At 31.3% G+C, this 23083-nt stretch overlaps 3 protein-coding genes across 7 annotated transcripts in view; 2 read left to right on the top strand and 1 right to left on the bottom strand.

Annotated features, from left to right (window-relative positions):
- LOC114328909 (uncharacterized) overlaps window positions 1-3499 on the bottom strand; it is a 35614-nt gene extending 32115 nt beyond the window's left edge. The window contains exon 1 of the mRNA XM_028277894.2: window positions 2498-3499. Within this exon, the coding sequence (XP_028133695.1) occupies window positions 2498-3404 (907 nt within the window). The 5' untranslated portion in view covers window positions 3405-3499. The remainder of the gene's footprint in view (window positions 1-2497) is intronic.
- LOC114328932 (uncharacterized) lies at window positions 1687-22811 on the top strand. Of its 5 annotated transcripts, none has more exons than XM_050659501.1 (4): window positions 1687-2084; window positions 3810-4002; window positions 9277-9900; window positions 11440-12194. In XM_050659501.1, exon 4 carries the CDS (start codon window positions 11584-11586, stop codon window positions 12181-12183), a length of 600 nt encoding a protein of 199 aa, XP_050515458.1. In that variant the 5' UTR covers window positions 1687-2084; window positions 3810-4002; window positions 9277-9900; window positions 11440-11583; the 3' UTR covers window positions 12184-12194. The 5 variants fall into 5 exon arrangements, 4 of the variants coding, with proteins under 4 accessions (XP_050515458.1, XP_050515457.1, XP_050515459.1 ...); XM_050659500.1 differs by lacking the exon at window positions 1687-2084 and adding an exon at window positions 3456-3554; XM_050659502.1 differs by lacking the exons at window positions 1687-2084; window positions 11440-12194 and adding an exon at window positions 22657-22811 and having other exon boundaries at window positions 3561-4002.
- Window positions 13708-15487, top strand: LOC126890507 (uncharacterized). Its single transcript, XM_050659499.1, has one exon. The coding sequence runs from the start codon at window positions 13731-13733 to the stop codon at window positions 14460-14462; it is 732 nt and encodes a 243-aa protein (XP_050515456.1). The 5' UTR covers window positions 13708-13730; the 3' UTR covers window positions 14463-15487.
- Window positions 22812-23083: the final 272 nt, after the last annotated feature.

Here is a 23083-nt window from a genome sequence, read left to right as displayed (position 1 = left end):
TAACATTTATGTTTGCCTCCCCGCTGTCAGATTGATTTAATTTTGACAGCATGTTGGAATGGCAAATGGCATATAACAATGTTGATAAAATATTGAAGTTTTTTTAATATATCGTTTAACATTGAAGCCTCAAAGAATCAATTGCAATTTGCTAAATAACTCTACAGTCATGGTTTGGGCAAATACAGTTGTTTAAATAATCGATTTCCAGGATAAACAAATTGAATAACTTAAAAATTATGTATTTGGTTGATCTAACTGAGATTTAGTACAGTTCAATAATTCATTAATATCCATAAGTTCAAGCAGTTATATTATATGTCATTATTCAAAAAATTAAGTAATTACTGCAGTAAGTAATTTAAAAAATTAAGTTATTACATTTATAAATTACTGCACAAATAAGAACTTTTGAGATATCTCATGTAGGTTTTAGAAACTTCAAAAACCTGTATTAGGTTTATACATGAAATCAATTATTTTCTTCTTTGGTAGACTGGTGTAGAGTGTCTGAAGTGCAAAAAAATTATTAATCATCTGAAGTGTTTAAAGATAAATATTGAAATGTATATCAAACAAACAGTATGTTTGTATAACCTGAATATTGTTTAAGTATATTTCTATATTATGTAGCTATACAAATATATACCTAAGTAAATCTTAAGTATGTTCATAACTTACATTTTAAATCACTTTCTTAAGAAGGAAGACACAAAAGTTCGGCCCAATGCTTTTTAAATGCATTCATTTTTTTTAATCCACGAGAAAACTAATAAGTATTTTAAAAAAATTTAAACTCAGCATGAAAGATTACATCACGGAGTAGCTCAGACGGTAGGATGTCTGACTTCCATGCAGGTAGGCTGGGGTTCGAAACCTAGCGCTGGCGAGAACAGCTAGACATTTTAAAAAATGTCTATTGGCCCCAGGTCGACTCAGCCTGAATACAATGAGTACCTTCGGTAAAACCAGGGGTAATAATAGGTAGTTGAAACCTAACACTGTATGTTACCTTCCTTGTATACTGTACGCCCTAGATATAGCAGACTACCCTGCTATAATCCCAAAGCCATGTTAGCGGTGTAAAACAGGAGACTATTATTATAAAAGATTACATTATTACCGAGAGCCGAAAGTCCTTCTAAACTTCTATGTTTAAAGTTACAGTGGTGAAAGAGAAAAGAAAATTTAGTGTTATTTTTAATTTTAAATACGTCATATTTATTAGGTTTTTCAGGATTCGAAAAATGAATGCATTTAAAAAGCATTGCCCCGAAATTTTGCGCCTACGCTCTTGATGTCCAGAATGTTTGTCAATATGATACAAAATGACCATTAAATACCATCAAATATTTTATAAACTCTAAGAAAAATCGTGAAGTCTGGCAACATGTTGCATATTTGAGTACCATGTGTTTTTGTGGTGCCAGCTGGTTCAAATTTATTATAACTTAATTTGTACAGAATTATATAAAAACAAAATGTACACTATACATTAAAATATGTCATTGATGATACTTGTTTGATCTTGTTGAGGCTACTTGTTTTGTCAATAGACAATATTGGTCAAATGTAACTTTATTGTAACATGACATAACATTTTTCAAACATAGCAAAATATGCCAAATGTTTTGACCTAAATTTTACACATTCCTTTAAAACTTATTTCCTTGTGATATCTCAAGTTTTTATCAAATAGTCTTGTTGGGAATGAACCAGTCTAATCTAGAAACCTACTCTGGCTGTGTTCTACTTTTTACACATACCACTAAGCATATAGTCGGTAACTTGTTTATTATGTAACATGTTAAGTTCCTTCACATCTAGCTACATCGAAAGCAGATTTTTTTGTTGCAAGAGCTAAGAGACATTTCTAGATTTTGGTTAATTTAAATTGATACTTTACATGATAGAGGGCCTACAAGTGATGCACTGCAAGCAAAAATGAGCTTTTTCTGCTGGTGCGTGTTATACGCGCAATAAAGTGGCCCTATCTATAAAGTGAGCCGGGTTAAGCTAGAGCTTAAGATTGGTTGGTGCAACTAGGGATTAAAAACTGAAGAGTGCCTATACTAGTTTTGCAGGTGAGCACCTTATATCCTAGCCAGGACTGATATAATAAATCATATCAAAAATTCATTACTCTTGTCATACAGCTACTAATTTAACGATATCAACTAAAATTAGTACTTATAAAGTTCTTATATTTTTATCATATATTCTCTCCAACTAGTCCATATATACCAAAAAATATAAGACAGTCAACGGCATAAACAAACTATAATCAAAAATATTGCATTAATTGTGGTACAATAAAATATATTGGCTATAATACCACATGTGGAATCTTTATTTACCATTATGTTTTTTAGATGGAAAGTTATTGTCAAAACAGAGTTGTCTCTTTTATGATAATTATAAAAATAGAATCCAGCAAACAGTCTGTTACAAAGAGACTGTTTGATGGTTGTAAACAAACTTTTAAATAATTACTAACCTCTTCTAACTCTCTCCTCCAAACTGTCAACATACTCTTTCTTGCGCTTTCTGGAATCCTGTGCTGAAATCTTATTCCTGATTTTTCTTCGAATCCTCTTCAACTCCCTTTCATCATTTTTGGTTAGTGGATGGTGGGTGGGCAGAGCAATACCTTCCTTAGCTAATAGCCTCTTTTCTTCAGGTGTAAGCACTAGTGGTGGATAGTGATTTGTAGAGCTGACAACGTTAGTATCATCCTCAATTTTAGGTTCCACCTTTCTTTTTCTCATATTGTTGGTCAGAGCAGCAACTTCTGCCGGACTGCTCAGTATTTTTATACTTTTTATATTAAGCGGTAGTAGAACGGGGCTACCATTATTTGATATCTGTTGTACTTTAAGTATCTGAGGTTTAGTTTTTATTAAAGGCCTTTTCACTTGACTAGTAGTAGTTATCATGGGCCTTGCTATACATTTTTTGTTGTTAGGATTCTGAATGAGGATTTGTGTGGGTAATTTTTGAACGGGAGTAGGAGGTACTGTAACAGGCTTAATTTCTTCTTTTACTGGAACATCTGGAATCGGATCTAAAATGGACATTAATTCATCAAAACCATCAATATTTCCCAATATGGTACTGGTGTCATCATAATTTTCCAAGCAAGAACTGTTCTTATCACTTTCGGAATAATAACTTTGCGGCGATAAGACTTCGTCTACGTTAGAACTGGCATCGCTGGACAGATTAACATCCTCTTCAAAATTTGGGAAAAATTCATCATCCATATTGTTCTCTAATGAGAGTACTGAATCAAAAAATTCGGAGCTCATGAGCTCCGGATTTTCACAACCCAATGCAACATCCATGGTTTCAAGATCACTGTTGCCTTCCTCACCACTGGAGTTTAAAAAGTCGTCGATATTCATTATTTTTACACAAAAATTTTAAGCACCCATATTAATAAATACTATCAAAGTTACCGTACACGTCACGTGAACGTCATCAAAGAACTGTCAGTTTACCAGTCAAATGTTTTCTTCTTTTAGGAGAGTATCCCACTCTAACAAATTTTCTCGGTACTACCAACATTATAAATAAAACTTCACTGGTTTCTTTTTTGAAATGAGCATGAGCAAATCGGCAAATCTCAAATTTGCACAAATTTATTTTATTTACGCGCCATTATTTAGCTTGTATTTGTAAATTTGTTTGATTGTTTGTTTTGTATCTTGCCGTCGTCTTTTGAGGAACGGCAACGGCTAATCATTTACATTTTAATACGTATATCTGTATTTTACAATCGCAATTATGCAAAATTTTTTAACTTCTAGTTCGAGATCATCAGATGAAGAGGAATTTATTATTGTACTTAGTTAGAAGAAAACCAAAAATTTACAGACTAAGAACCAACTGTTTTGAAAAATTTGATGATGTTGATTTTTTTCGAAAATTTAATTTACGAAAACAGACAGTTTTGTTCCTTTTGCACAAAATAGAAAGGCAAATCTCTTTGCCTACTAATAGGTAAGTAACTAAAAATTTGTTGATATTAAAAGTAAGTACAATATTTTAACAATAAAACACTGAAAACTTTTGTTTTCCAATACTTCCACAAAATTGATTACAAATTACAACATTACAAGTTAATGTCACTACACCTGTTTCGGCAGAGTGCCTTTCTCAAGTGCTTGTATTTTTAATTTATTGATTTCCATAGATTCCAATATAGTTGAAGACCTTTATTTTGAATATCTTATGATGAATTTGAAACTGTTCAATGAAAGAATTGATCTAGAATATTCTAGAATTCTAGAAGGTGTACTGCATAGAATCTGTTTTTCTATTATTGAAAACCCTTTTGTGTTCTGCTATATGTTTGTCAAAGATTCTGCCAGTTTGACCAATGTAAGTTTTTGGACAGTGACCAAATGTCAGTTTGTATGCACTATTCTGTGATTGTTTTTTCTTTTGGCTCTTACTGTTCATAATGTATTTGCTTAAATTGTTGATTGTTCTGAAAGCTGTAAAGCAGAACACTGCAGAAGAAAGCCCTAAAATTAGTCTTTTACCACAACAGAAAAAACCTAGTACCTTCTGCCACTATCACATATACAGACAAGATGTTAAGAAAAATAGCCAAACACATAAAAAAGAAAGGAATAACACCAGTGTTCAGAACAAACAACAACTTAAGCAAATACATTAACAATAATAAGAGCCAAAGGAAAAAGTAATCACAGAGTAGTGTATACTCCATCTAATATACTTACCATTGCATGCAGGGTTACCAGGTCTACTGATTTTTCAGTAGACCTACTTATTTGAACTCCAATATTTACCGATCTACTGAAACTTCTACTGAAAAATCTAAAAAAATTCGAAATCCAACAACGTGTTAAAATTCTTTCATTTCACTTTACCTAAATTTCTATAAATAGTCGGTATATGGGACATGGATGTTTAGAATTTTCATGGTAATAATGATGTCAAGTGGCTAGCCTTAAGATAACAAGGGACTCTTGCGTTGAGAGAGAATTGCTTTGTTTTCAATAGACCATATTATGCGTCATGTGTTTCCAATTTAGGAATACTGATACAACCAAACCATCAGGTATTGTGACGCCTCGGATAAAATTTATGAGTACAGTACAACCTGCCATATCCGGACCTGTCATATCTGGACCTCCCCATATCCGGACGGTTCTGCGCCGTCCAGATCTACCGAAATCTACCGAGAAAGGCAGTCCTGCTGTTAGACAACGCACTAAAAGAAGAACTAAAAGATGGCCAAATAATGTATTATAGAATCTATAAAACGTGTCTATCGACGAAAGTTATTGACGACTCTTGAATGCGTTGATTACTGGAATGTATGAAGGAGAAAACGTTTCAGAGACTGTAAAAGAAGTAGTGGTCTTGATATCCGGATTTTTTCATATCCGGATCAGTCTGTCGCCACATTGATCCGGATATGGCAGGTTTTACTGTATCTGATGAATAGATAGGTACCTACTTTATTTTTTGGTAAAAGAAATGGGTAATTTTTGTCTTTAGTACTTAGTATTTCTTATTCTGTTTCCAATTTTCAATAAGTGCAGAGCGTGTTCTGTTAAGTTGTGATTTGTGATATTTAGACTTTGCGTTGTTGATTTTAATAATTAAATATGAGGTAAGCAGTACTTTGATTTTAATTGATTAATTTTTTAATTGATTAATTAATTAATTAGAAATTATTGATAATTAATTTTTATAATTTATATTTGTGTTGGGAATAAGCACTGAAGCACATAAAATGAGTTTATTTTGAAGTAAAATAAATAAATAAAACGTCAAAATAAACTTATTTTACAGTAAAGTTGTAGCTTTTTTTATATAGTCCATGTGGTGAGACCGGAGACCTCTCCCGTCTGAAAAAAATTCTGATTAGGTTTCTTTGTGGATTCCTATTAAAAATTAGTTTTTTGGGTCATTATTCATTATAAACAAGAAAGGTATCTTGTGATTTTTCTCAAAAATTGATAGTTTTCGAGTTATAGTTGTTTTAAAATCTGAAAAATGAGAAAATAGGCTTTTTCAAGGCTTAAAAACTCATATTTAAATTAGTATTTTTGAGGTTGCCAAGTACTTGAATTATAGTTTAAACATTCATTTTCAAGATTCTGTAGACCGATCGGGTCTAACTTCAATTTACACCGTTGTTATTTAATTGTTAATTATGCTTGTCCATCCAATTTTTTTGACGGGCAAACATTTTCCTCACAAAATCCGGGTTTTCCCAAGAAAATCTTTTATTTTCAACTAAAACCTTAAGGAAGCAATTATTTCTCAATAATTAAATAATATTCTTCTCAATATATTTCTCAATAATATACTTCCAGAAGCCGGCGACAATCAAACAAAAATAAACTTGCGTGCATAGAAATCCGCCCACTTAAAAATTTGGTCATTTTTGATGTCTCGTATTTCCTAAACCTGTTGGCCGATTTAAGTGATTTTTATGTTATAGCCTGATTCTTTATGCAAATAAAATTTGGTGGGTTGTAAGACGTAGTTATTGCACATTTTTTGACATACAATTAACATTTTAATATTCACCATTGCCACTTCAAGTCTCAAAGTTCAAAATCGGTATAAGTGAAAAAATGTATTTTCTTGGTTTATCATAGAGAAATTTTTTATCATAAATAAATTTATTTATAACAAAAAAGACTACATATTTTTCGTATGCTGTAGACCAACTGTTCTCAATCTTTGGTACCTACATGTACCACTGGTGGTACATTTCATTTTTTGAGGTGGTACACAGAACGCAAAAACAGCCAAAATCAGCACCACTATTATAGTTAATTAGATCATCTAGTTAGATATGTATTTCAGTTAGGTGGTACCAAAAATAATATAAAGTATTTGGTGGTACATGACACAAAAAGATTGAGAACCGCTGCTGTAGACTATTTTTAGAAAAATTTACCACACAGGTACCTTTTAATGTTCAAAAAACAAATATTCTTATATAGTTATTTGACAATATTTGTTTAAACAAATAAAAATTTTTTGTTAAAAATTTTTTTTACCGGACTGCTGATGAACGGTTTTAGGGCTCTGATTTCTCCCAGAATAATATCATGTGTTATCTGTAACTGACAATAAAGACTATTTAATATTAACGTGAGCTTTTTGATAATTTTTACTGTGAAATAATTTTGGAGTTATATAAAAAGGAGAAGAAGCAATTTTCTTCTTTTTTAATCCGATAGATACAACTAAATATCGCATTACTTAATTCCAAAGATGCTTTATAGGCTATTGATTATGTACTTTAGAAAGAAACTACAACGTTAACGGGGTTTTATTGTTTCATATGGTCAATGGACCTCTTAGTATCGAAAAACCGCGGAGTGCTACCATTTAAAGGGGTGCGTTTTTGAGAAAGGGGTGAATTAGTCCCTACGCACAGGATGCATTAGAGTGAGTTCTATGCACTTTTGATACAAGCACGTCTACAGAAAAATTTTCCAGATTAAATTTACTATCGAAATATCACCTTTTAAAGACAAAAATATCTTTTTTTACAAAAATATATTAAAAAAAGCAAAAAAAAAACACGAAAGAACACAATTTTGTTTTTTGTCACATAACTTTCTTCCACTGAGATGTAGGTATAGGCATTGCTTCACAGAAAAAATAATAGAGAGATATCGCAAAGGCATTTTTACCCCACGGTAATAGCGGAATACGCTATTTTGACATGTACGCAAGCGCAGAGTGAATGTTACGCTAATACCGGATAACGTGTCCCGCTATTTAGGTAGAAATAGGGGACGGTAATAACGTTAACGCTAATTTGACATTTGTGATGAAACAAACATAATTTGTAGAATACAAATTTTATAAACTAAAAATTGTGAACTATCTTGTTTCCTGTGTTGAGAAATACTTGTGTTCTTATTTTGTTTACAATACACTACCTTTTGTGCTTAGGATATTAGTTATGCAGATATTTTATATTATTTTTATACTGATTATTTATATTTATTGTTGGTTAAATCATCAAAATTAAAATGCATGTCAATCTGCTCAATATCCAAATTCATTTTCCAATAAAAAAAAAACATTTACAGTATTGCTCAACATTAATTTCTACACTAGGTTCGCTTTCAAGATGCAGTAGAAATAAACAAACCAAGACACGTTAAATGCTACTAAAAGCACCTTCGAATCATAATTTACAGTTTATAAACTTTGGAAATCATGATTTGGGATTTACAATGTATATACATTGTAAATTATGATTCGGTTGTGCTCCTAGTGGCATTTAACGTGTCTTGGTTTGTTTATTTCTACTGCATCTTGAAAGCGAACCTAGTGTAGGTTGCATTTAATTCCAAACGTCGGTTGTCATAATAACGTTAAGCCCCGCCCCAAAACATTTCCGATAACTCTCTTGATGGCTGTGTTGAAATAGACCGTTATCCATTATTTACGTCTTGACACGTTATTAACGATAACCTTTGCGATATCTCTCTATTAGAGATAACTTCCATCCTTCCTCTTTAAAATAACGTTTAGTAGAAGTCTTCTTCTTCTTTAGTTTATTGGCCTCCACCAACTTGGGTATTTGGCCAGACTAGTAGAAGTCTCTAGGATTTACAGTTTCCGAAATATGATTTATCAAAGTTCGCCACTTACAGCGATTTTGGACCATTTTTCTTGTTATTTCGCAAACATTGTTTTGTAACTTTTTTCCACACAGCTTTAGGTATATGTAATGGTACATTTAGTAGGAAGAAAACTCAATCACGTTTAAAACGGTCTATTGTATAGGGTTGTACTAAGTTATTTAATTATTAATAAATAATTATTTCTTTAAAATTTTAGTTGGAAACACAAGATTTCCTTGGGCAAACCCCGATTTTCCGACAAAAATTTTCATCGATGGAAATCATAAAGAAATATCTCTGTGCTGAATTAAATTACGGTGAATTTTAATGGGGGTGTTTTTGGTTTTACGTTAAAATCTTCGGAGTTACAGAGCAATAATTGAAAAAAAAAACAAGATTTCGGAGCGCTAATTTATTATAAACCATTGTCTGCGGACGTTGCAAACCAATATAACTCTTTGTAATATAATAGTATGTAATCCTAATATTAGATTACAGCAATAAAATGATTTTTAAACAGCTTTTCCCAAAAATGGCTTTTTTGATGACTTATCTGGCCCAGATGCCCAGACTAACAAGAAATTATCTTCAAAAAAATATTTTTTGTTTGGTAGTTTACAATTTTTTTTGTTTTTAGTTCTAGTGACGAGAGTGTTAAATCTTCTGGAGAAAGTAGCTCAATTCGAAAAAAAAATTAAATATAGCCAAACTTTTAAAAAATCATGGGCTGAAGATGAACAATTTAAAAAATGGTTAAAACAGAGCAAAAATGAATACTTCGCAATATGCCAAGTTTGCAATAAGGAAATTTCAGTCAAGTCTACAGGACGACTGGCATTGGTTCGTTACCAAGATATAGTGCGATGCACATTCAACACTGCAGATCTGCGAAAAATCAAACCACATTAAAAGATATGGCAATTTTTAAAGGAGGGTCTAGTCAACGTCAACAGGCTGCTATAAAAGAAGCAGAGTTACATCTTGCTGCTTTTATAACTGAACACAATTTGTCATACAATGTAATGGAGCATTTACCAGCTTTAATGAAAAATTTTTGTAAAGATCCGGAAGTTGTAAAAAAAATTAAATGCGGTCGCACTAAATGCGCTTCCCTTGTAAAAAACGTAATTGGAAGGGGAAACGAAGAGGAAATTTGTAGAATTTTAAGCGGATCCAAATTTTCTTTAATTATTGACGAATCCACGGATCGTTCGTGCACACAATATCTGTGCCTTGTTTGCCGATACCGCCATAATAATAGGTAGGTAAGTTTAAGTTTGTATACGTGTATAAAAATCTTAATAAAGATTGATGCTTAAAACTGTTACTAGCAAAGAAGTTACATAGGTCTTAAAGGTATAAAAAAATGACTTTCTAAAAAAATTATATCGCTAAAACTAAAAATTATTTTTATTTATAATTAAGAAATATAAAAGTATAGTACTTACGAATATCTCATTCAAAATAAACTTTTTATTTATTCTAAGGGACTTTCGGCCCTCGGTAATAATTTAGTCTTTCATTCTGCGTTTAAATTTTTCAAAAATATTTATTGGTTTTTTCAGGATTCGAAAAAAATGAACACAATGCCGTGGTAATATTTTCCAAATCTATCTTTGTCTTACAACGCACTCAGCCGAATATAATATTGTCAGTCAGACACTGACAATCAGTGACAATTTTAAATATTTGACATTGCATCGGGAATATTTTGAATTATTGATTAAATATTATTGATATATAGTGTATTTGATAAATAATTGATTTAGGACGTGAACTTAATAAAAGGTTATTTATTGTGTATTATTTGTGGAAGATCCAAGCAGAGAATACATCAGGATAATATATTCTGTGATCCAAGTATTTTGTTGTTAAAGATGTTCAAAGTTGTAAGCGTTCCATAACAATATATTATTAAAAAATCACTTTAACACTTTTCCTCTTTTCTCGATTGAGTATTAGTTTTTGTTGTACAAATAAATCATTACAATCACTGAATACATAGTTAGTGACAAAATTATCACATTTATTAACTGAATTAATAATTTGCAATTATAAAAATAACAGTTATCCAATAACATTCAAAACCCATCTCTTTAAATTAATGATGACATTTTCAAGTAGAATGACATTCTAGTAATGTTTACATATCCATACCAGTGTGAATTTTACTACACGTAATTTGCCGTGTAAAGACAGAAAAAGTAGGGATACACGTAAAATATTTGCGAATTATGTACCCATAGCCTTAAAGTAGGTATTCTAAACAAAATTTCAGCTAAAAATATTCATTTTTGTCCATTTCACAGCAATTTTTCGCCAACAGCCGTTTTCTTGCGGTGGACATGATATCTAGGCCTAGCTTCATTAGGACAAGTCGTTTTTTATGACAAAAAAATACTTTGAAAATGGTCAAATTTGAAAAAATGAGTAAAAATTGGGATAGAAAATAAGTTTGAACTTATAAAACCTTCAAATTTCATTTTTGTGTTAATTCCTTCCTTCATTCACTAGCCAGAGGTATAAACTAGAAGAAAATTTTTGATTTCAGATGAATCCAGACCTAGATATCATGTTCACCGCAAGAAACAAGGCTGTTGGCAAAAAATTGCTGTGAAATGGACAAAAATGAATATTTTTGGTTTAAAGTGCCTTTAAGTACTATACTTTTATGTCTTAATTACAAATAACAATAATGGTTAGTTTTCGAGATATAATTTTTTTAAAAAGTAATTTTTTATACCCTAAAACCCATGTAACCCCTTACTTTATTTAAGTCTAAAAATCAATATTCTTGCAGAATTCAAGATAGTTTCCTCGCCTTGCTACCGCTTAAAGAGGCCAAAGCCGAGGATTTATACACAGCAGTCAGAAACTTCTTTAATAAAAAAATATTCCGTATCGACAAAATTTAATAGGATTTGCATCTGATGGAGCTAATGTTATGGTCGGAAAACATAACTTATTTGTGTCCAGACTGAAAGCGGACATACGACACGTTTACATAATAAAGTGTATATGTCACAGTTTCCACATATGCGCTTCATATGCATGTTTAAAATTGCCTAGAGGCATTGAAAATTTGGCACGTGACATATACTCTTATTTCTCTAATAGTCCAAAAAGAGTTGAAATTTTAAAAGACTTTCAACACTTTTCTAATGTAAAAGTACATAAAATCTTACATCCTGCACAGACTAGATGGCTCTCCATCAAATCTGTTGTCTCCAGAATTCTGGAACAATATAGTCCATTAATTTTATTCTTCACGGATGCGTCTTTTAATGACCGAACGTTGGCATCGGAAAATATTTTAATTAAGTTAAAGGATCAATTTACCAAAATATATTTGCAATTCTTAGAATTTTCGTTGCCATTTTTTAATAACATAAACCGACAGATGCAGTCAGAAAAACCAGAGCTTCAACAATTATACAAATGTGTCAGTGCTGTATTGGGACCGTGCAAGTTCGGCAAAGCGACACCTATTTCTACGCTCTGCAACTTTACTCGCACTTTTAATTATATTGGCCAATTATATTAGTCCTGGTTACTGGATAATTGTCAAGGCCATAGCCCAGAGAGATAATAAGAAGAAAAAGAATGTGTGTGTACTTTGTACGCACGTAAGAAGTTATACTTCTATTATATGATTATATGATTATAAACGAAATTAATATACTTTTTATTTATATTTTATTTAAATATTAAATTAATTTATACTTAATATTTCTCAAACATTTTTATTAAAACAGTGCCAAAAATTAAAATAATAAAAAAATAAAACACACACAAACACATTAAAAATGCCACAAATGATTTCTGAACATTAATTGTCGGAAAATTTTTTAACTAAATACGTATTTTCTGAAAATAAAATTATATAATAAATATACTTACAATCATAAAATGTATAAAAAAAAATAAAAAATAAAAGTTTCTATTGGGATTCGAACCAACTTACCACGCGGCTGGTATTTGCGTTGTATTGGGATTCACCCGCATTAAAACTGCACCACAGAGACAGCTTGTCGTTATGTGCGAAGATCGTCTAACTAAACAGATTAACCTTTTGACATTTTTAACTTATGTAAATCAAATTATTTTGATTTTGAATTGAAATGATTTAGAATTGAAAAAATACAACAAAACATAGGGTAAGAAGACAATATATTAGGTGAATATTGATAGAAATTTTGATGGTAATCAAATTATGTAAAAAAAAGTATTACATACTACTTATGTATTTTGGTAGGTTCAAGGTAGGTATCGGAGCCCGTATAACGACTAATAAATTTCGCAATCACTTGCGTCGTGCAAAGTGGTTATGTTCAAATATCATAACAAAATTTGATCAACTATTTATAAAACACTTACCAGTGAAAGATTCTTTAGCTTTGAATAAGCGAGATCTGCGGCACTCATACTAGGCACAGTTTGATGAGCTTTCACATTGGCATGCAACAATCATCTCTTCTATGTAAATAAGTTCAAAAATATAATATGAAAACTATTTAAAAAGGCAGTATAACCATTAACTAACTTTTTGTTTGTTGTTTCTCTTCCTACAAATTTTAAAACGCAACAAGCATACATTATAACCAAACACAGTCCCACAGCTGTGCCACAGCTGCCATATTGGATAATTTTTGTCATGTCATTTGAACATCCAATCAGAACAAAGTTATAATGCGCATGCGCCCGGTCGCTAGGTTTTCCCATATAAAATTTCACCGTCATTACGCCCGTAAAGAAGTATAACTTCAAAAAATAAGATTCTGGTTATGTTATTAAAACGTAAACAATTGTATGTAGTAAATAAAATTAGTTATTAAAATGCAGTACTGCATGCAAAATACAATTAATTAAATTTACCTTTATATAATAATTGCATATCATATCAATATTGTGGAGCAACATATAATTTTTCTTCTTCAATGACAGTAGATATGAAATGTACGTCAATTTGACAATTTCAATTGACATATAAATTATTTAAGAAAGTTGCAATATTTCTCCGCTATTCGCGCACGATCGTTTCACGTATATCTTCCATGTATTTGCACACCGCGAATACAAAGCATTTTTAGAATGTTTTATAAAAAAGAGGTATTGACAAAGACTGCACTTCACAAGATAGATTGCAACGACCCAATTAATATTGTCACTCTAAAAGAATTATATTTAGGGGCTAAAGTGCAAATTTCTTTAGAAGAGCTAAATGAATCTGATAAACTTATTTTTCGAAAAAGATGTCTGGAGTTTTTCGTAGAAGCTGCCAAACAAATTAGTCAAAGATTCGATTTTAACGACCCGGTTTTAATCAATCTTAATTTAATAAGTGTAAACAATATATTATTATTACAGAAGAAAAATCGTAGCATAATACCACTTGTAAGACATTTCCCAAACTTAGTGGCAGAAAACCAATTACAAGTGTTGGATAATGAGTGGCGGCTTCTACGAAATACAGACCTGGAATCTGATCAAAATGTAAATATTGAAGAATTCTGGAGCAATATTGAAAATATGCAGTATGGCGACGGAACTCCTATGTTTCCGGTTTTAAGCAGATTTGTTTTTAATTTGTTAGTTTTACCTCATTCATCAGCGAATGTGGAAAGAGTATTTTCCGATATAAATCTCATGAAAACAGATGACAGAAATAAAGTTTCGACCACCAGTATTGTAGGTCATCTGCACACTAAAAATTTTCTTAAAACCAGAAAATCATCTTGCCATACCGTAAATTTTCCAAAAGAAATACTGAATTTACATAATAGTGATATGTATAAAACAATTACTACCCAAATTGATTCTTAACTTTAACCGACTCTGAATAAATATTTTCAGGTAAGGTATTATTATTTTACACACACATATATATACACACATACATATAAATAAATGTGTATTAATTGTAGTAAACGTTATAAATATTAATATATGTAGATGTGTGTGTATAAAATATTATACCGTACCTGAAAATGTTTATTCAGACTTCAGATTCAGATTTATAATAATACAAAGTTTCATTCTTGAACCTTAATATATTTTTTTACCAAAGTTTCTTGGGCTTACATAGGTTCATAAAAAATTGTCTATGATGTTATGATATTTTTATTAATATATTGTCCGACGTTGCGGCAGGAAATCCATGCTTTTTTCAAGGATTGACTAAAAAAACATTTATTGAAAGGTACAATACAATTTAAAAGAAAATCGACTTACTGTCGTAAATTTAGGTTTGAAACAAGTAGGTAGACAAATGGTCGTCACAGTCACAATGAAAACAAATGTTAAAACACATTAACAGATTTCAAGGCATGGATTTCCTGCCGAATCGTCGGACAATATATCAATAAAAATGTCATAACATCATAGACAATATTTTTTAAGAACCTAAGCCCAAGAAACTTTGGTAAAATATGTATATGTATGTATATAAGTATACAAATATTTTCGACCGTATGTACTATGTTAAATAGTGGTTTTAAATGTCAGCAATTCGGCAGATGCAAATCTTATTAGTTGTTTTAAGTATAAATATTGCTTATTACCTATTATACTTAGTACTGCCTATCATTCAACAAATCAGAAGTTTTATTTAAGTAATCATTTGTACATGGCAACTTCTGTAACATTAATTTGTCACTCCTGACGTAAATATCTGGATGAAAAGTAATATGGTAATATTAATTTATTTAACTAATGATCACTGAAATCCTTCTGTAGAAGGATAGAGAAGATACTCGAAAATTTTGTTGGATGAAAAGCAAATTTTTGAACCTAATGATAAAATTTTTGAACTTCATTTGGAAAAATGACATTATTTGTGAGATTTTTAAACCATTTTTCTTGATATTTTATTGCTTCAAAATTGTCTAATCTAATTTTATTAAACTTTTTTGATTTTAAACTATTTGATTAAACTATTGATTTTAATTATAAAATATTATATTTGATTTTCTTTCTTCTCTTAAATTCAACGAAAGTATAATATGTAATTGAAGATGGCTTTCGATTTATTTTCCATTTCTTTCAACTTTGAGTCAAAAGGGTTGATATCAGAAAAGGTTATTTTAATTTCTAAGCTTAAAATACTTTTTCTATACCTGCAATTTAGTGTTTTTGATCTGTGGTCAATTATCCCTCTGCTATGATGGAATAAGTTGTTAACATTCGTCAAACTGTCAAAGATGTATTTCGGAAACAGACCATTATTTTACGGTGCCTATCCGCTCCGGATGTTGGCGATCAGGGTGGCTAGCCTAACTATGCTTGCTACTATTCGGAATAGTCCGGTTGTCGATAGATTGAACCACTTTCTCGGGTTTTGATAGAGATCTTCTTCTACCTGGTCCTCTCTTTCCAAATACCTTGCACTGAAGAATGAGTTGCAACAATTCATATCTCTGTTCATTCCTCATAACATGGTCAAGATAAAAGATATTCTAGTTTGCTCTCTTCGATGGTGTTAATTATCTCGCATTCCTTGTCCATTCTACGTAGAACCTCAACATTAGTCACACGATCCATCCACGAAGTTCTTAAAATGCGCCTGTAACACCACATTTCGAATGCCTCGTGTTTTCTTAAATAAGTTTCGGAAAGTGTCCGGCCTCTACTCCGTATAATAACGTAGAAAATACATAGCAACTGATGATAGATATCTTGGTAGCAAGTGGTAAATCGTGCCAGTCGAAGCCTGAAAAGAGACTTCAGCATTATGAACGTTTTATTTCACTTGAGTGGTCCCATTGGCTGTTGTGTGCCAAGGTATGTGTAGCTGTTTTAGGCTATCTATAAAAACTACTGCGTCGTCGGCATATCTAATGTTGTTTAGGCGCACTCCGTTGACTAAAGCGCCTTCCTGTAGTTCTCCTAGCGCTTGCTCGAAGATATATTCAGAGTATATATTAAACAACACCGGGCACAGAATGCATCCTTGCCTTACTCCTCTATCTATGGATACTGCCTCTGTCAATTGGTTATCGATTTTATTAGCAGTTTGATTGTAATAAAAATTATACAAACATTTTAAGTCTCTATCATCTAATCCCGCTTCTTTCAAGATGTCTATCAATTTATCATGTTTTACTCTATCAAATGCTTTTTTGTAGTCTATAAATGGACAAGGCGAAAACGGCGGGTTCGGTGGAAGAAATATTCCCATGAGATTTTTTGCATAATCACATTCGTGAGACACCCCAGAATAAGGTTCAAGAAGTCGCCCACGCGAAAAGTGGTCCAATTTTTTTAAATCAAATTGCAAAAATCAATATTTTCGGCCCGGACACATTTTTTTATAGATTTTTTGGACCATTCCGAACAAAAAAGGTCTCTTGTAATTTTTCTCTGAAGCTGATCGTGTTATAAGCAATTTTAAATTTTAAAAACGCGAAAATGGCCATTTTTAAGACTTAATAACTTAGTTAAAAATTATTATTGGTTAAAAATTATTATTAATGAAAGTCGGAAAGCGACTAAATCAAATTTAAAGCCCCCCTTCATGATCCTGAAGAAATTTGTGTCATTAATTTATTACTAATCTGTTATTTTTAATTATTAATAATGAGTGGTAAGATCGTATTGACGCGGCTGTAAATGTGAGTGCAAGTGAGATGCGCCATTGGACTGCCTGAATGACATCTCCTTCGCACTCATCATGGACGGCCGCCTAATACGTGCATGGCGCTCATTATTTTTACCTAAAAATAACAGCTTAGTAATGAAATAATGACAAAAATCTCTTCAGGATCTTGTAGGGGGGGCTTTAAACTTTGATTTAGTCACTTTCTGACTTTCATAGTAATAAGTTTTAACCGAGTTATTAAGCCCTAAAAATCGCCATTTTTCGTTTTTTTCAATTTTAAAATGCTTTTACCTCGAAAACGATTAACTTTAGAGAAAAATTATAAGAGACCTGTTTTATCCAGAATGGTCCAAAAAACCTAAAAAAAATTTGTTCCGGCCAAAAATATTGATTTTTGCAATTTGATTAAAAAAAAATTGTTAAAAAAAATTTGGACCACTTTTCGCGTGGGCGACTTGTTGAATCTTATTCTGGAATGTCTCATGAATGTGATTATGCAAACAAATCTCATGGGAATATTTTCTCCAAACAACCCGCCGTTTTCGCCTTGTCTTAAAACAAATATACACGTCGTGTATACACATAATGAAATATTAGTGATATTTAATTCTGTTCAAAATTTAATGCCAATTTAAAAAGTGTGGTATTTGATATTTAATTAATGCAAGTTAGTCTAAGGGCCGGTTGTTCGAACGCTAATCAACGATGATCACTATCAAATATTTAATTACTGTCACAACTGTCAATGTCAACTTTGATTGGGTTGCTGAAAACATAATTGATTATAATTATGAGATTAGTTAATCAATTAACATAATAATTATTAACATAATTGATTAACTAATTTCATAATTATAATCAATTATGTTTTCAGCAACTCAATCAAAGTTGACATTGACAGTTGGTGACACTAATTAAATATTTGATAATGATAATTTTTGATAATCATTTGACAATGATCACTATCAAATATTTAATTACTGTCACAACTGTCAATGTCAACTTTGGTTGGGTTACTGAAAACATAATTAATTATAATTATGAGATCACTTAATCAATTAACATAACAATTATTAACATAATTGATTAACTAATTTCATAATTGTAATCAATAATTATGTTTTCAGCAACCCAATCAAAGTTGACATTGACAGTTGTGACAGTAATTAAATATTTGATAATGATCATTTTTGATTAGCGTTCGAACAACCGGCCCTCTGTAATATAGAAAAAAAAAATGTACTTACCTTAATTTTTTCATAAGAAATCATAAAAAAACAGGGAGCAATTTTACACAACACTACTCTAAGTGGTATACAACAAAAATGACTGAAGCTTGAGTATTGTACAACAGTACACATTTGCCAAATATAATAAGGCATTAGTACTTGCAACAAATGTAATTTGATTTCAAGTCATTTTCTTATTTTCTTACAATTTAAGGGTCAGTGGCAAGGACTGGTTGTTTACCTTATAATTCTGAATGACCAACTTGAGACAAACAGTTCCCCACTCCTCAGCCTATTCACTTAGAGACATTAAAGTTTGGATACATATAGAGAAGGCGAAAGTTGGAAAAAAAATTCCCATGAGATTTTTTTGCATAATCACATTCGTGAGACATCCCAGAATCAAGAAGTCACCCCTGCGAAAAGTGGTCCAAATTTTTTTAAACAATGAAGTAAAGAAACACAGACTTACAATCATTTAATTATACTTCGACGACCGGTTTCGATCTCTACAATATTCAGATCATCTTCAGGTCGGCGTTACAAGTAGTTAAATGCTACAATTAAAGAAAGCCAGAGTTAGAACATTGTCTGGTTTATCAAAATGCAAATAGAAAGCCAAACATTTTGAAAGGTATGCAACTGTTGACATTTCAGAACAAAAAACTGGTACATACGTATGCACACATATGAGAAACAGGTACTCATAAGCACGCATACGCACATAGATGCATGCGGTTTATGACTATTTGTTAAATTAAGTTAAATTTTAAAAATATTAAAAAATTTCTAAAAAAACTATAATTTTGATCCATTTACATGCCGTTACAAGGGATGCTTTGTAAGTTCATCAATAACATGTTTAAACGTCCAGATTATGCTAATAGGATAGCTAGGTGAGAGACTGGGTAAGCGGACATGCTTCGTAGGTCAAAACACAGTGAATTGGAATGGATCCTGAAGGCAGATGTGTGATGTGAAACAGAGACAGATGTATTAGTTATGAGAAAGACTCGTGTCTTTCTCTAAAGACTCATGTCTCGCAGATGTGTGATGTGAAACAGAGACAGATGTATTAGTTATGAGAAAGACATGAGTCTAGAGAAAGACATGAGTCTTTCTCATAACTAATACATCTGTCTCTGTTTCACACATCTGCCTTCAGGATCCATTCCAATTCACTGTGTTTTGACCTACGAAGTATGTCCGCTTACCCAGTCCCTCACCTAGCTATCCTATTAGCATAATCTGGACGTTTAAACATATTATCGATGAACTTATAAAGCATCCCTTGTAACGGCATGGAAGTGGATCAAAATTATATATTTTTTTTTAGAAAATTTTTAATAATTTTAAATTTTAACTTAATTTAACAAATAGTCATAAACCGCATGCATCTATGTGCGTATGCGTGCTTATGAGTACCTGTTTCTCATATGTGTGCATACGTATGTATAGTACCCTCGGAGATCGCTGGGAAAATTTCCACTCAAAATAACAAAAGTCAGTTTGGCAACACTGCGTGAATGTTGATACTAACATATCCTTTTTAAGATAAACATAACTGTAATTTAGTCCAAACAAATTAATATATTTTTTTGTCAACAAAAATGAGATTTTTCAACCAAATAATGTTTCAAATATGATGTGCAAAATAATTTTCAATTGGGTTCTGCTAATGGGCTTGCTTTTTTTATTATTAAAGTAAAAAAACTTTAAATTTAACTCATTAAATCATAATATCCGGTATCGTCTTAATTATTTTAACTGTACTAATATCCGTCGAGTAATTCTGAATGATTAATATGTTGTTAAAACATTTTATCTGTAGCGGCTTCTCGAATGTCTTACAAAATATCGAATTTCATTGATTATTTTTTTCACCTGTCAAATTCTGACGTTTTTGCTTTTTCAGCCAATCACCACGCGTCGTTCTTGCCAATCATTGAGTGTAATACTGGTAAAACAGCCTCTTCCTTGATAAAACAGTCTCTTCCCTGATAAAACTTAAGGTACCCTAATGATACTGAAAGTGACGACAGATTAGACGTTACGAACGACATTGGAAAATCTCATATTAGTTATAAAAATTGTGTTTTTAATAATTGTTCATTTTCGATTTAAACAGTTTTTTATGTATTAACAATATAATAAATAAATTGGTTCATTTTTAAATCATAAAATAATTTATCTATAACCTACTTACGACATTGATCCTAGTTGTCTTAAAAATATTTCACAGATGCCCGTATTTACTAATAATACATATTGGTTCACAAAATAATCTTTTCAAATACCACTCGTCCTCTAAATTTTGCTTGATAATTTTTTTCGTTTTCATACTTAAACTTCTTTATTTAGGGTAAAATCACTCAAACAAACCGAAATGGATAAAATCACTCGTCCTTCGGACTCGTGATTTTATCATTCGGTTTGTTTTCGTAATTTTACCAAATAAAGAAGTTTTCGTGAAAACAAAAAAATTTATCGATAAAATTTAGAGGACTCGTGGTATTACCTTTGATAAAATGCGCATATCCCACCGATCTTCGCTTCGACATTACCAGTTTTTTGTTCTGAAATGTCAACAGTTGCATACCTTTCAAAATTTTTGGCTTTCTATTTGCATTTTGATACAACCAGACAATGTTCTAACAATGGTTCTAACTCTGGCTTTCTTTAATTGTAGCATTTAACTACTTGTAACGCCGACCTGAAGATGATCTGAATATTGTAGAGATCGAAACCGGTCGTCGAAGTATAATTAAATGATTGTGAGTAAGTCTGTGTTTCTTTACTTCATTTAAAATGAACTCACATATGCAACCCATTCAACTTTTTTAAACAAATTGCAAAAATCAATATTTTTGGTCCGGACAATTTTTTTTAGGTTTTTTGGACCATTCTGGGCAAAAAAGATCTCTTGTAATTTTTCTCTAAAGTTGATCGTTTTCAAGTTATAAGCAATTTACAATTTGAAAAAAACGCGAAAATGGCCATTTTTAAGACTTAATAACTCAGTTAAAAATTATTATTATGAAAGTCAAAAGTGACTAAATCAAAGTTTAAAGCCCCCTACATGATCCTGAAGAAATTTGTCTCATTAATTTATTACTGTTATTTTATTACTTATTAAGCTGTTATTTTTAATGATTAATAATGAGCGATAAGATCGTATTGACGCGGCTGTAAATGTGAGTGCGAGTGAGATGCGCCATTGTACTGTCGGAATGGTATCTCTTTCGCACTCACCATTGACGGCCGCCTAATACGTGCAAGGCGCTCATTATTATTATTTAAAAATAACAGCTTAGTAATAAAATAATGACAAAAATTTCTTCAGGATCTTGTAGAGGGGCTTTAAACTTTGATTTAGTCACTTTCTGACTATCATAATAATAACTTTTAACATAGTTATTTAGCCTTGAAAATGACCATTTTTCGTTTTTTTCAATTTTAAATTGCTTATCACTCGAAAACAATCAACTTTAGAGAAAAAATATAGAAGTTTTTTAAAAACCTAAAAAAATTGCCCGGGCCAAAAATATTGATTTTTACAATTTGATTAAAACAAATTGTTTAACCTGGGAGCGATCGCGCCGTTAGAAAAAAATGTAACATTTTATCCTTTTTCGCGATGAACAATTTTGCAACATAACTTTCCACTCGTAAGTGCCTCGAGGAAGGGTGTAGTAATTAATGTGTTGGTTTTTTTTTGTGGAATTTATGGCTTTGGGGAGAGCCAATTAGCTTTAATAATTGTTAGAAATAATATTTCTAACACAGCAAGTAAATAAAAATACTATAAAATATAAATTTGTTGTAAATTCGTATTTAAATGTGTATTGTTAGATAAAATCTAACGCGCGACCGATTACGTGACAAGAGAGCGCGACTGTTCCCGGGTTAAAAAAATTTGGACCGCTTTTCGCGTGGGCGACTTCTTGAACCTTATTCTCGTATGTCTCACGAATGTGATTATGCAAAAAATACTCATGGGAATATTTTTTCCAACGGACCCGCCGTTTTAGCCTTGTCTAATAGTAAAATCACATCACTCTGCCGAAACAGCTGTAGTGACATTAACTTTTAATAAATATTGTGGAATATTGAAAACAAAAGTTTTCAGTGTTTAATTGTTAGATAAAATAGATTCATCATCATCAACAATGATTTTATTTATTTATTTTAGAGGTGGATCCATTACTCCCATGCAACAAATACAGTGACGGTTTTAGACATCATGGGACCCTAGGCGGCCATAAGAAGTAGACCCCTTTATAGCGACCATTTACTTAAAACAAATTTACAGATATTTACAAAATAAATGACGACTGTAAAAAAGATCATTTTTCTTTTTTTACTTCTGTTGCTTTACTAAAGATTTAAGTAAAATAACTACATCTGATAAATTTATGGTTGGAACTTTTAGTGTTTACTAGCAGCACTAAAACGTTCTAAAATTTTGTACCACATACTGGTTAAAAGAGCTATTTAATACTTATAGCCTAATAAAATAAAAAAAAGTCAAAATGTAAATTCGTACAGGTTGAAACAAATTTTATATCAAAGTTTAGGTGGGTACAAAAGATATTTTCAAGAAAGTATCCAAATCATAC

Source organism: Diabrotica virgifera, chromosome 8 (genome assembly GCF_917563875.1).
Source record: "Diabrotica virgifera virgifera chromosome 8, PGI_DIABVI_V3a".
Taxonomy (NCBI): domain Eukaryota; kingdom Metazoa; phylum Arthropoda; class Insecta; order Coleoptera; family Chrysomelidae; genus Diabrotica; species Diabrotica virgifera.
This window is presented reverse-complemented; position numbering and strand designations above follow the sequence as displayed.

What these genes read in the sequence shown, in the direction of transcription:
- LOC114328932 (XM_050659501.1), top strand. Translation starts at nt 11,584, where the DNA reads ATGGTCGGAAAACATAACTTATTTGTGTCCAGACTGAAAGCGGACATA.
- LOC126890507 (XM_050659499.1), top strand. Translation starts at nt 13,731, where the DNA reads ATGTTTTATAAAAAAGAGGTATTGACAAAGACTGCACTTCACAAGATA.